At 37.6% G+C, this 14283-nt stretch overlaps 1 protein-coding gene across 1 annotated transcript in view; it reads left to right on the top strand.

Moving 5' to 3' along the window:
- Positions 1-14283, top strand: part of DNAH5 (dynein axonemal heavy chain 5) — a 252364-nt gene that overhangs the window by 63262 nt on the left and 174819 nt on the right. Inside the window, exons 22-25 of the mRNA XM_025388138.1 lie at positions 4382-4515; positions 9441-9642; positions 10204-10439; positions 13184-13402. Coding sequence (XP_025243923.1) covers positions 4382-4515; positions 9441-9642; positions 10204-10439; positions 13184-13402 — 791 coding nt within the window. The remainder of the gene's footprint in view (positions 1-4381; positions 4516-9440; positions 9643-10203; positions 10440-13183; positions 13403-14283) is intronic.

Below are 14283 nucleotides of genomic sequence, written 5' to 3'. Positions count from 1 at the left end.
CTGCTGTTATTCTGTTCTAGTCTGTGTCTCTCTTCAGATCTCTTATTATTTGCTTTATATAGTTAGATGCTCCAATGTTGGGTGTATATGTATTTACAATTATAATATCATTTTGAAGAATTCATTCCCTTATTGTTATATGATGATCTTTGTCTCTTTTTACACTTTTTGATCTGAAGTCTATTTTGTGTTTTCATTTATATGAACTATATTTTTTCATCCCTTCACTTTCAATCTATGAGTGAACTTTAAGGTGGAATGAGTCTCTTGTAAGCAGCGTATAGTTGGGTCTTTTTGTGATCTTTTAATCCGTTTGGCTACTCTATGCTTTTTGATTGGCGTATTTAATACATTTACATTCAAAGTAATTGTTGATAGGTACAGACTTACTCTTGCCTTTTTGTTAATTGTTTTCTGGTTGTTTTGTAGATCCTTTGTTTCTTTTTTCCTTTGCAGTTTGATAGCTTTCTATAGTGATATATTTTGGATCTTTTCTTTTTTTTTCTTTTGTGTGTCTGTTGTAGCCTTTTGTTTTGTGTTTACTCTGAGGCTTACATAAAACATGTTATACTTATTATAGGCTATTTTAAGTTGGTAACAACTTAATTTTGATTGCATATACAAATTATATACTTTTACTCCCCACCTTATACATTTTAAGTTTTTTGATGTCACACTTTACACATTTTTATAATTTGTATCTCTTAATAAATTTGTGTAGCTCTAGTTGTTTTTAGTAGTTTTGCCTCTTAACTTTTTTACTGGAAATATTAATGATTTACTCACCACCATTACAGTATTGGAGTGTTTTGGATTTGCCAATATACTTACTTTTATCAGTGAGTATTACATTTTCATATGTTTTCATGTTATTAATAAATATCTTCTTCCTTCAGCTTAATCTCCATTTAGCATTTCCTGTAAGGTGGGTCTTGTGGTGATAAACTCTCAGCTTTTGTTTGTATGAGAAAGTTTATACCATCCCTTTGTTTTTGAAAGATATTATTGCTGGATATAGTATTCTTAGCAGTTATTTTATTTCAGTATTTTGAATATATCACTTCACTCCCTTCTAACCTGCAAGGCTTCTGTTAAGAAATCTACTGATAGTCTTATGAATGTTCTCTTACATATAATGAAACACTTTTCCCTTGCTACTTTCAACATGAACTCTTTCTTTATCTTTAGCTATTGACAATTTCATTATAATGTGTCTTGGTGTGAGTGTTTTTGAATTAATCTTATTTAATGTCCTTTGGGCTTCCTGGAGCTGGCTTTCTATTTCTTCCCCCAGGCCTGGAAGTTTTTGCCATTATTTCACTGAGTATGTTTCCTCTCTCTTTCTTTTCTCTTTCTGGCAAGCCAATAATTCATAAGTTGTTCCTCTTGATGGTGTCCCATAAGTCTGTTAAGATATCTTCATTCTTTTTATTTTTTGCTCCTCAGATTGGATGATTTTTCAGTGACCTCTCTTTGAATTCACTGATTTTTTTTCTCCTTCTGCTTGATCTAGTCTTCTGTGGAAACTATTAAATTTTTGTGTTCAGTTATAGCATTCTTCAGTTCTATATTTGCTGTTTGGTGCTTTTTTACTTTCTGTCTTCGTTGAAGTTCTCAGTTTGTTTTTGTATTTCTGTCTTGATATTGGTGAGGATCTTTACGAATATTACAGATGGTGCCTGACTTACAATGGTTTGGCTTCACCAAGTCAAAAAAAAAGTTCTTTTTGACTTTAATGGGATTATCAGGATGTAACTTTATAGTAAGTCAAGGAGCATCTGTACTTTGAATAGTTTGACTTACAATTTTTTAACTTTATAATAGGCTTACTAGGGTATTAAGTGCATTTTTGACTTATGATGGATTTATTGGGATGTAACCTCATCATAGGTCAAGGAGCATCTGTATTTTTAATTCCATGTCAGATAAATCACATGTGTCCACTTCACTCAGAACAGTTTCTGGAGGTTTATTTTCTTATTTTATTTGAACTGTATTTCCCTGTTTTTGTTCATTTTCTTTGACCCTCTGTGTTGGTTTCTGTGTATTATAAAAGACAGCTACCTCTTTCAGTCTTGTCAGACTGACCTCATGTGGGAGGATCTCACTACTTTGACTAGCCAGAGATTTCAAGATGCCTCTGTAATCTTAGTGTTTGTCCAGACTGCTTTCTCTGTTTTTTGTCCCCCCTACCCTGGAGGTTCGGATATGATATGTCCTGTCAGTACCCCTAAGATTGGTAAGGTAGGAGCCAGATCCTCTAGATGTAGCTGGAAATGTTGGCATGTTGAATGCATGCTCCAAGTTTTCCTGTCTTCACAGTGAAGCTGAGCACAGGCATTTATCTTCAGTTCTTTGCATTAAGCCAGAGAGAGGATCTGTGGCAAATGCCTGCAATCATGTTCAGGCTGCAACATCTGATTCTGGGGAGATATGTGATAGAAATTGGCCCGTTGTACATCCACCTCTTTGTTTTCCATGGTCTATGGCTACTCAAAAGTGCAAAGACCCACTGACTCCCAGAGCTAGCTAGATCATTAAAGAGACAGTCCTTTGGGTAGGAGCTATAGAAGTTGTGGCACTTGGTGCATGTCATAACTCCTTCCAGAAAGAATGGCTAGGCCTAGGCTTATCACTAGGTGAGCCAGAGGGAAAACTCATGAAGTGCTGAGCTCTGGCTCCAGCTGCTGGAGGGGTCCTGTTTGTTTGCCTCATTAGCTCTCTGATGTATGGTTTTTAGAAGCCAGGCCATCAAGTAGCCACTAGGGGGTGTGCCAGAAGCCCCTTCCCAGAAAGAAAATGGAAGCTGCACATTCTTGATCCTTTTCTGCATTGTTCTGAGGGGGTGTAGCCCCTGGTAGTGTTTCCATGTCCATTTACACTTCCTTTCTGTTTTGTGATCTAGGGACATTCACGTATGCCTAATGCCCTTTCTTCAAGTAGCTAAGAGGTTTACGATTGAGTCCTTCGGGAGGTGGCTGCAGAAGTTGGGATACTCAGTGCCTAGCATTAACCCCTTCTGGACAGAAGCAGAAACCTGTGTTTTTTAAGCCCCTTCTCTGCACTGCTCCTGGGGGACAAAGTCTGTTGAAGTGCTTATGTGCTCATATTAAATGGCCGCTTCTTCCTGTGGTTTAGAGAGACACAGAAATGCCAGTCCCGTCTGCTCCCAGAGATGGGAGTTTTAGAATGTAGTCCCTTGGGTGGAAGCTGTAAATGTTGGAGCACTTGGTGTGAGGGAGAAACAAGGGGCCATGGTTTTAAAGCCCCATTTCTGCACAACTTCTGCGGAATGAAGCCTCTGTAAGTGCTTCATGCCTGTGTGAAGCCCTCACTGTTTTCTTGTGGTCTAGGGAGACTCTTGTGTGTCTAATCCACTCCACTCTCAGAGCTGCTGAATTAAGAGCCATGGGGAACCTTAAGAGTTATGGTGATACATGTGAGGTCCAAAGTCTCATTTCCACAGAGAGAAGCTGTGTGTTGCAGATTCCTTTCCCAATTCTCTGGTTCAGTGCCCAGGGCAGGATCCGTGTCCAAGTGTGTCTCTACTTTTCCTGCCCATTTGATGGGGATGTGTTTTTGGTTATAACATAAGTAGGAGGCTCTCCCTAGGTCTCTGACTTTCTCTCAGATGGGACTGATCTGAGAATAGATGTGTATTGGGTGTGTCCATGGGTGGAAGGAGAGCCAGGACCTTCTTATTCAGCCATGTTACTGACTTCATTCTTCTCATTCCCCAGATTTTTAACTTCTTTGGCCAATCTCTTATTTGCCCTCAACTAATATCATTGCCTCAGGCAGCTGTGAAGTTAAGCAATTGTTGCTGATAGTCTTTTGACAAATGCTTTGGGGGTAGGACTTTTTTTCTCAGAGAGTTCTGAATCAGGTCAAATAAAAATTAACTATTTGAACAAGGCTTTTCCAGGGAGCTCCCAGACAGCTCAAAGAGTGAGAATTCTATGGAGCTCCCTAAGGAGCTCCAAGCCCAGGCTGGCCCTTCCAGGGACTGCTAGGCTACTGGTGGGTTTTTTTTTTCCTCCAGTAATGGTTGTAAGGCTGCTGTTTTTCAAGGCTACCCGGCTGCCCTGTAGCCAGAGAGCGGCAGTGGGACTAGAGCAAGTCAAAACACCACAAAACTTGCTGCTGTCACCAAGATTCAGCATTGTTCTTGAATAAACACTTTCTGGATTATTGCAAGGTTTGATGAATTTACAGAGACCTGAAAAGTTGACATTGACAATTCTTTCCATTATTTTCATTGCTTTTATAAAGGAGAAGATTTTCAGAAGTCCTTGCTTTACTATTACAGAAATATCCTCATCTTCTAAAAGTACATCTTTTGCTAGTAGTGTAAAGTTTTCTCTTCTTTTTTTCTTTTTAGATACCTTGGAGATAGCATCTGTAAATTTACCCATTCCCGTGCAAACCAAGAACTATTATAAGAATGTTTCTGAAAACAAAGAGATTGTAAAATTAGTTTCTGTACTTAGCACAATTATCAACTCCACCAAAAAGGTACGTCAAGAGGGTCTGGCAGCCAGACCTTTTACTTTGCAACATGCATTTGTGTGAGGGTGATCATCACAAGGTTGTTCTGTATGTAGCCTGGGTCTCACCCACTGTACTTTCTGGGGACAGCTAATGGCATCTTGTGTGTGCTCAGCAAATGTTTATCTAACTGAAGATCTTTCATTCTAGATTGCAAGGTGAAAGAAAATTATTCCTACTCTCATACTGCGTTTTGTTTAATGCCTTTAGTATCTTAATGCAAATGAATCTAACTTAAAAAAAATCTAAAATGTTCTAAACTACAAGTCAGACTGTTGTTATAATTCACCTTCGAAGAACCAATGATACTAACATATTTGAAACAGAATAAGGTTTGTAGTCATTTTTTCATATTTGAGTAGTCAGGCAAATGTTATAAAATATCAGATAAAAATTTATTTATATTGCCACATAGAAATTAGATGAAACTGAGAATAAAGAAGATATTAGTACTATCAATACAAACTTGAACTGGAAATGAATGTACATTCAAGGCAATTTTTTCTTTCAACATAATCTCCTCTCAACTTCCCCTTTTTTGTTCATGCAAATCTATTTTACAGACAAAAGGATGTAAAACCCTGAAGTCATCTTTTATTTTTTAAAAAAAAACTCTTCTAATTCACATGGCCAGTAAGACTTGTTGACTTGTTAATAATGTTTCCCAGTGTGTAAGGAATAGTTGTTGTTCAGTGAGTGCATTTTTCTATTCCTCAGTTTTGATACAATGAGTTACATTCATTTGAAAGCACTCTGAAAAGCTACCATTGCTGTAACAATGTGAGGAAATACTATTAAGTTTAGTTTTAATGTGTTCCCAAGGGAACTGGACATCTTTTGCATTTATTCACTTTTAATTTTCCTTTCTTAATATATCGAAGGTCCTGTATTTAATTTTCCCCTAGGGACAGTATTCATATAACTCAATAAATATTTATTTAGTACTTAGATTATTAGGCTCTATACTGAATGGTAAGCAAAGTATTCCATGATAACAATAAATATTCAGAAACATTTTCAAGTATCTCAGTATTCCTAGAAAATAAAATAAAATAAATCAGCAATAAGATCCACTAGTTTCTCTAGTATGATCAACTGCTATTATGAAAATCTAAGAGTAAGAAATCATAGTTAAAATTAACACACAGTGCTGGCAACAAAATACTTATCTCTGTGTCTTTTTTTTGAGAAGAGGTTTTACTCTTGTTGCCTAGGCTGGAGTGCAATGGTACAGTCTTGACTCACTACAACCTCTGCATCCCAGGTTCAAGCGATTCTCCTGTCAGCCTCCTGAGTAGCTGGAATTAGAGGCATGTGCCACCACACTCTGTTAATTTTGTATTTTTAGTAGAGATAGGGTTTTGCCATGTTGGTCAAGCTGGTCTCGAACTCCTGACCTCAGGTGATCCACCTGCGTGGGACTCCCAAAGTACTGGGATTACAGGCATGAGCCACCGCTCCCGGCCCCTGTGTCACTTTTATTACATTTGCTTTTATATGAAGGAAATGCTCAGATATTAGTTTTCTTAAAATAGTAGAAAAGGTTGGCATTTATAACAACTTGAAGAACTTACTCCAGATTTATAGGATAGCCAAATTGTTTCTGGGAGAATATATGTACTCTTAGTCATAGTATTAGATATAGCCAGCCCTTCACAGCCATAGACCTTTCTGAATGATTCTGCCTCAACCACAGAAAATCCTATGATCCCTGCCCCTTTCCTGTTGCTGTAGCTGATTGGATTAGAGTGTAAACCCAACCTGCCTTTAGCACGCCCATAGGTTGGTCATCAGCTTATAACACAACCTGGCTTGAAAAGATGAGCTGAGGCTGGATGTGGTGGCCCATGCCTGTAATCTCAGCACTTTGAGAGGCCAAGGTTAGGGATCACTTGAGGCCAGGAGTTTGAGACCGGCCTGGCCAACATGGCAAAACTCTGTCTCTACTAAAAACACAAAAATTAGCCAGGCCTGCGTGGTGGATGTCTGTAATCCCAGCTACTCATGAAGCTGAGGCATAAGAATTGCCTGAAGCCAGAAGACAGAGGTTGCAATGAGCTGAGATGGTGCCACTACACTCTAGCCTGGGTGACAGAGTGGGACTCCATCTCAAAACAAACAAACAAACAAACTACATTGAGCTGGACCAAACAATCAAAATAACCTTGGTTACATAATCAGAACAACTCTACATGTGTAGTTCATCTAATTTTCCTATTGAGGTCATTTTCCTTTCGAGATCTAGGTTACCTCCATGTGAAAAACTTCTAATTTAATAAAGACAAACACTTTAACATAAAAGAATACCCTCCAACATATTTAGTTAGGGTATATTCTTAATATTATAAGCTTGGGTGTTGAGAGAGCTCCACATTCTGGAACTTCTACCCATTTCTGGGAATCTTCAATAATCTGTAATTAATTCTTCAAACCATCATACATATGTGATTACGTCTACATGCTGTTGCAATGCATTCTCGGTCTGCATGTCAACACTTCAGTTCATGCAAACGAATCATTTGTGGTTGGGACAGGCAGTGATAGGTTTAGCTTTCTGCATTTTAATGGATGGGAAGTATCACCATCCATTAAACCTGAGGCTCTGAGGGAGTTGGAGTGGAACTGCTTCTTGGTTTGGTGCAGATTGGTGCAATTTACTTAAAATAATCAGACCATTTAGAATCCTGTAATGCTCAATTATTTCAAATAATTGCATTTGTTATTCTTTATCAGTTAAATTTATTTTTCATGCAGATGTGACTCTGAAATTATAATATAAGGCAGTGGAAAAACTTGATTCACAAAGGAATTAGAAATGAAGAGACAAATTTTTTGGCTAGGCGCAGTGGCTCATGTTTGTAATCTCAGCACTTTAGGAGGCCGAGATGAGAGGATCACTTGAAGCCGGGAGTTTGAGACCAGCTTGGGTAACACACTGAGATCTTGTCTCTACGAAAATAAATAAACAACAACAAAAAAATTAAATAGAAAAGAAAAGACAAAATTTTAGTTATTTGTAGATGATTCAATTGTCTACCAAGTAAATCCAAGAGGCTAATCTGAAAAAGAAATTGTGGCCCAACAAGAGTTAAGTTAGTCATCAATGGGAAGATAATTATATGATTTTTTCATAGAATACAATAAACATGTTCCTGAAAATCATCCTGTTTTGAGAAGTTGCATATTTAATATTAAATAATAGGGATTATGAGAAAAACAAGATTGAGGCAGACACAAAATCTATGCAATTTGTAACCAGAGTAGTAATAAAAACAATAATAATCATAGTAAAATATTAACAGTAACAATCATAGTAAAATATTCACACATTTAATAACACTATAGTAATTACAGAACTTTACTATAAAAGATGAAAGAAGGTTGGTAGAAGTGGGAAAAGGAACAGTTGAGGTTGTGGAGCGTAGAAGCAAAAATAAACTCTACAAAAAACAGGCCAAACTCTGCATTCATTCTTTCTTTCTTTCTTGTTGTTCTTTCTGCTTTGATTGGTATTTATTTATTTATCTATTTTTATTAGTACACATTTATGGGATACATGTGCAATTGTGTTACATGCATAGATTGCATAGTGGCCAAGTCTGGGATTTTAGGGTATCCATCACCCAAATAATGTACATTGCATCTATTAGCGAATTTCTCATCACCCTCCCTTCTGAAGCTGATGAGAAATCTGACTCTTCTGAGTCTCTATTATCTATCATTCTGCTCTCTATGTCCATGAGAAAACATTTTTTAAGCACTAACTTATGAGTGAAAACAATATGCAAAGATATTCTTAAGACAGGTGGTAGCAAAATCAGTCCAAAAGGAAGAAGTGATGGAGGGGGTGTAGCTCACAGGGCTGTACTCCTCTGTGGCTTGCTGCTTTAGCTGGTACAAAGCAGTAGCATTTGTTTTGCTGGGAAAAATAGCATTTGAAAACATGACCTCTGCATTAAATCAATACTATCCGCTATTTACCAATTGCCAGAGAGTCATTTCATCTTTACAGATGCATACTTGGTTAGCAAACTAGACTGTTCATTTACAAATAAATTTTTAAAAATGTATATGCCATTCATAGCCAGTTATAATAATAGTGGAAAAGATCTTGTTTACAGTGACAACATCATTGGAAAATACCTAGAAACATGTGTAATAAGAAGTATCTGGGGTCTCTATGAAGACTACCCTAAAACTTAATAAGAAATTTTTGAAAAAGATGACAAGATATGGAAACATGCACTGTGTTCCTGCTTGGTAAGATGCAGTATTGTTCAGATGTCAATTCTTGTTATATGAATTTATACATTTTATGTGATTCCAGGCAATCTCTCATTGGAGTGATGTTGGCTATGTTCTGTTTGTCCTTCATGCCCCTAAGATCTAATCTCCACCCCCTCCACCTATCTGACCTTAGGCAACATGTCAGTAGATTCCCGTTGAGGCTTCCAGTGGGTTCAGTCAATGAAGAAGCTTTGAGGAGATCTGAGGGGAGCGGGGACAGAGGAGAATGACCTCAGAGGATGTTTTCCATGGCACCCTCCCTGTAGTGGGACCTTGAGCTGTGGTTTTTGACCTAAGGCTCAGCTCCAAGCAAGAGGGTCCTGTGCACAGCATCTTCAAGGACTCTCTTCTAGTTTCTAGAAACCGCTCCTCTCCCATTTGGCTAGGGATGATAACAGTGAAACTGCTACTAGCCCTGGGCCACTGTCCACACTATTGTATATAGTCCCAGTTCAGTTCTTTGGCATTTCCAGATAATCACACAGTTCACTCAACATTTTAATAAATCCATAGGAACCATCAGCAGTTGGTAAATATTCACTTATATCATCGTGCCATTCCAGATTCTTCCTTCTTAACATAAATCTGTTGTTATTTGCATTCAGGAAGTTATTGCATCCATGGATTGCTTCAAACGCTATAATCACATTTGGCAAAAGGGGAAAGAAGAAGCCATTAAAACATTTATTACACAGAGCCCCTTGCTCTCTGAATTTGAGTCCCAGATCCTCTATTTCCAAAACCTAGAGCAGGAAATTAATGCTGAGCCTGAATATATCTGTGTGGGTCCCATTGCTCTGTACACAGGTTGGTTCATTTTCTTTCATATAGTTATATCAATCAGCCAGCATTGTTCTGTCCCTTTACCTAGGTTAGTATTCCAGAGAGTTCTACCTGTCTTAAAGACTGACTTTATGGGCCTCAAGCTAAAAGACCAATTTGTAGATTTTTTAAAAATGTCCTTCTGTATAATTATTGATTCTGGACTATTTTGAACACTTTGCTGCTAAACCTTGAAAAAAAAGGCTAAGTCAGAGAAAGATGTGTGTTATATTTTGAATTAGAATTTACCCTTTATTTAATAAGTAACAATAACAAACATTTGAGGATTATCCCAGAGGGTTCTGATATGTGCTTTTAAAAAAAAAGCATTTTGACATGTGTATTGAATTGTTGTAAAAACAAACTTTATAAAATGAATGAATATATAATGACTAGGAAAAATTATTATTTTTTTCTAGTTCAATTTTTTATGGGTTAGAGGGTTATACACTGTAATGTATTTACTACTGGAGAACAGCGACACTTTGACTTTTCGTACCGGTTTGAGTTTTTAAAACTGAACTGTAGACATTTGGGTTTTTACAGTTGACTTGAAGTTTGCCCTGACTGCTGAGACAAAGGCCTGGATGGTTGTCATTGGACGCCACTGTAACAAAAAATACCGGAGTGAGATGGAAAACATTTTTATGCTTATTGAAGAATTCAATAAGAAACTAAATCGTCCAATTAAGGACCTAGACGATATTCGGATTGCAATGGCAGCACTGAAAGAAATAAGGGAGCAGCAAATCTCCATTGATTTTCAAGTAGGACCTATTGAGGTAACTAATGATCATTTGTTCATTATGGAAATATTCTACATGTTCAATACTATTAGCTGAAATATTGACTGGGTCTGGAGTGAAGTTACTAAATGGTTGCTAAACTGAGACAATACTTTCAATATTGTTGATGATACTGAACCCCTATAGCATGCCTTCCATGGACCAGTTCTTGCCTTCACATGTCACCTAAGGTCCTTCAAAGCAGAAGATAAAGATTTCTGTGCGAGTGATTTATTGATGAGTGTTCACTAAAGAAGGGGAGCGAGGGAATCAGGAAAGGAAGCCAGTCAGCTGTGGACTAACTTCAGAATGATCCCATGGGCGCTCTACAACATCTATTGAGTTGGGCCCTCCTTCATGCAAAGGAGACTACCCTTTCTACTCCTAAGTCAGTGGGAAATTGGCTATAACCTCTCCATGAGAAGGCTCACATTCAGCTGAGGAAAATCTTCCCGGGAAGCGGACAGCTGCAGTCCTGATAGCCAGCATTCTCAGTAGTCGGGGATGGGAATACCAGCTGGTAACCAGGACCTGGATGGGGCACTAACAGTGTCCATATATGCATTAACTCATTTCAGCCTTACTATGGCTCCTACTCACATAAGGACACTGAGGGTCAAAGAAGTTACATAATTTGATCAGTGTTGCACATTACTTTTATTTGTATACCATATCATACTATCTTTTCCAGATGAAAATGTCTTTTTTTTGCAGTGAAGTCTGCTTTTATTGACTTATTAATTATAATATTATCAACATACATAGTGTAATGTAAGCAGTGGCAAAAAAGACAGTTAATTGCTTTACAAGCAGACATCCTTAAATAGATTCACTTGAGTAAACATCATCTCTTTCTAAGGTGTCTCCTTAGAAATTTCATGTTAAGCCACCAGCAAAATCACTCTTAGCAACAGCCTTTTTTTTAAAAAAAAAAAACAACTATTTTTCCCTAATTAAAAAATAGCATTGCAGAAAAATCAGAAAACACAAAACAAAAGTATAAAATAAAATTTCAAAATTACCATAATCTTATCAATCAAGTACATACCAAGGTGTTGGTATATTTCTTTCCAGCTTCTTTTCATGTCTGTGTATGTGTGTGCAATTTTGAATTCCATTTTTTATTCGTCTTGTAATACTTATATTATTAGAGATGACATAAGAGTATGAATTATTAATATCATTAATAACTTTTCATAATCAGAATTGATGGTGCATGTCTTTAAATTGTATTTGCCACTTGTGATTGTTGACAAAGACCCAAGAGTGGAGACATTAAGGAAAAGAACTTCTCAGCCATGGTGGCTCTGTGGGGTTGGGGGGCGATGTTAACCTCCAGATGAAAATGTCTTATCAGAAATGGGTCACTATATTTGTTATTTTTAAATGAGGCTAGTATAATTGTAGAATTTAAAAATCTCCAGTTGTAAAAGCATCATCTTTTCATCACACCATAATTGGAATGTCTGTACTTATACTCCGATGGTCCAGATCAGACTCTAGTCTCCCATTTTCTGCATCCCTGTTTGAATTTTGAAAAATTTCACATTACCCTGAAAATGGTACACACTACTACACATTTTCACTTCTGCTGTGCTGGGCCAGGGGGATCACATGGTCCATCCTGCTCTCCTTGGATTGAAACATCAAGGCATAGAGACCTTTCTTTGTGCAGGATCAGGCGAGACCCTTGAGTATGAAGAGGAGGTACAGTAACTGGCAATCCTGTTTTCTCCCACCTGGGAATTAAGAATGAAAGTAGAATCAAGTAGACAATATCAAAACATCACCTTTATACCTAATGGAAGTTATTTGGAAGACATAATTTAGTGTATTACTCCAGTTATTCCCCTCCCTTCCATACCCCCAAACACACACACGTTATAAGATAGTGAATACTAAATTCCACGATTATTATACATCCTCATCCATCAGAGACAGTGTTGGAAAGCTGCAGGGCTTTGTATAGCCCTGATCCAGTTTATGGAACTGAGGTGCAGACCACAGACATGCCTCCACGGAGAGGGAGGGAAGAGAGAGAAAGGCACGGGGCTATGCTTGCTCAAATCAACAATTCTTTTTGCCTCAAATTAACCATCAGGCCCTCATTCCACCTCTATGGGGAGGAGTAATGGTGGGAGAAGAGACTAGGGATATTTAGAGAAAATTCTTTCTTATGAAAACCAACCTTAGCCTCATTTTAATCTTTTAGTGAAGAAAGCCGTCCAGGATTTTACATGCTGAAGGCTCTGATTCAAGAACCCTCCCTTGTGTCTTACTATTGGAACCTCTTATCAATCATGTGAAATCAGGCAGAGTTAAAACCCTGATTTATTTTGTTATTCCAATATTAGAAGTTAAATTATTTTGTTTTTCATTTACTTGATATAATTTTGTAGTCATCCAACACAATTTGGGGACCTAAGTCAAAATATCTTTTATGTGTCTAATGGTTTATCGTTTTCAAAAAGCATTTAAAATGATATTTTTAAATACTCTCAAAGATCCTCTGAAGCAGTCAGAAGATTTTCCCATTTTATAGATGAGGAAACTAAAGCTGAACGGCTCAGTTGCTCAGTTAACCTCTTGCAGTTTAAGGTAGAGTAACTAGAACTCTCACTATTATTCTGGTATTTTCCATTCTTATCATTTAATAAATGACTATGTGTACATTTATGCATCTGACTGGCCAAAATTAAGTTTTTTTTCTTCTTTTTTTTTTTTTTTTTTTTTTTTTTAAGGAATCTTATGCCCTGCTTAACAGGTACAGACTTCTAATAGCAAGGGACGAGATGGACAAAGTTGATACACTGCACTATGCTTGGGAGAAGCTGCTGACACGTGCTGGCGAAGTCCAGAATGAATTAGTGTCACTGCAGCCCAGTTTCAAGAAAGAGCTTATTAGTGCTGTGGAGGTATTCCTTCAAGATTGTCACCAGTTTTATCTGGACTATGATTTGGTATGTCTCTGGCTTTCTCTGTTTGCATTTTTGGGGATGAGTGAATAGAGCATGTGAAATGTAGTTGTCTAAAAACTATGGGTAAAACTCTATGAAACTTCCTAGGAATTCCAAAGGAATGGGAATTTTATTTGCATGAGAGAGAAAAACATTTTCTTTTCACAATCCTTTCCCCTTAGAGTTTGTATTAGTCTGTTTTCACACTGCTGTAAAGAACTGCTCGAGACTGGGTAATTTATAAAGGAGAGGTTTAATTGACTCACAGTTCTGCATGGCTGAGGAGGCCTCAGGAAACTTACAATCATGGCAGAAGGTGAAGGGGAAGCAAGGCACATTCTTCACAAGACAACAGGAAGGAGAATGCCGAGTGAAGGGGGAGGAGCCCCTTATAAAACCATCAGATCTCATGAGAACCCACTCACTAGCAAGAGAACAGCATGGGAAAAACCACTCCCATGGTTCAGTTACCTCCACCTAGTCTCTCCCTTGAGACGTGGGGATTATGGAGATTATGGGGATTACAATTCAAGATGAGACTTGGGTTGGGACACAAAGCCTAACCAAATCAGAGTTCATACATAATAATTTCAACAGAAAATGATAAATTTAAAAGTGCGAACACTGTATAATTTGGTCTGTTACTGAAGTTGTTTGGTAGCATTCTAAATTTATGTAGAAAAGTACTATTCACATGTAGTTATAATTGTCCTCCTTTCCACAGCGTTGCTTGGTTCCACAAATAATATAGAGCCCAGCCAAGTGCTGGGCCCTGTCCTTGGTGCTGACTACACAGTAGAGGATAAGACAGATCGAGCCCCGCCCCCATGGAGTCCATATTTTATTTACCCATATATATTTAAGTACTGAATCTTCTAATGTAA

The sequence above is a fragment of the Theropithecus gelada genome, chromosome 6 (genome assembly GCF_003255815.1).
Source record: "Theropithecus gelada isolate Dixy chromosome 6, Tgel_1.0, whole genome shotgun sequence".
In the NCBI taxonomy this organism is placed as follows: domain Eukaryota; kingdom Metazoa; phylum Chordata; class Mammalia; order Primates; family Cercopithecidae; genus Theropithecus; species Theropithecus gelada.
Note: the sequence above shows the minus strand (reverse complement) of the source record. Positions and strands in the feature narration are given on the sequence as shown.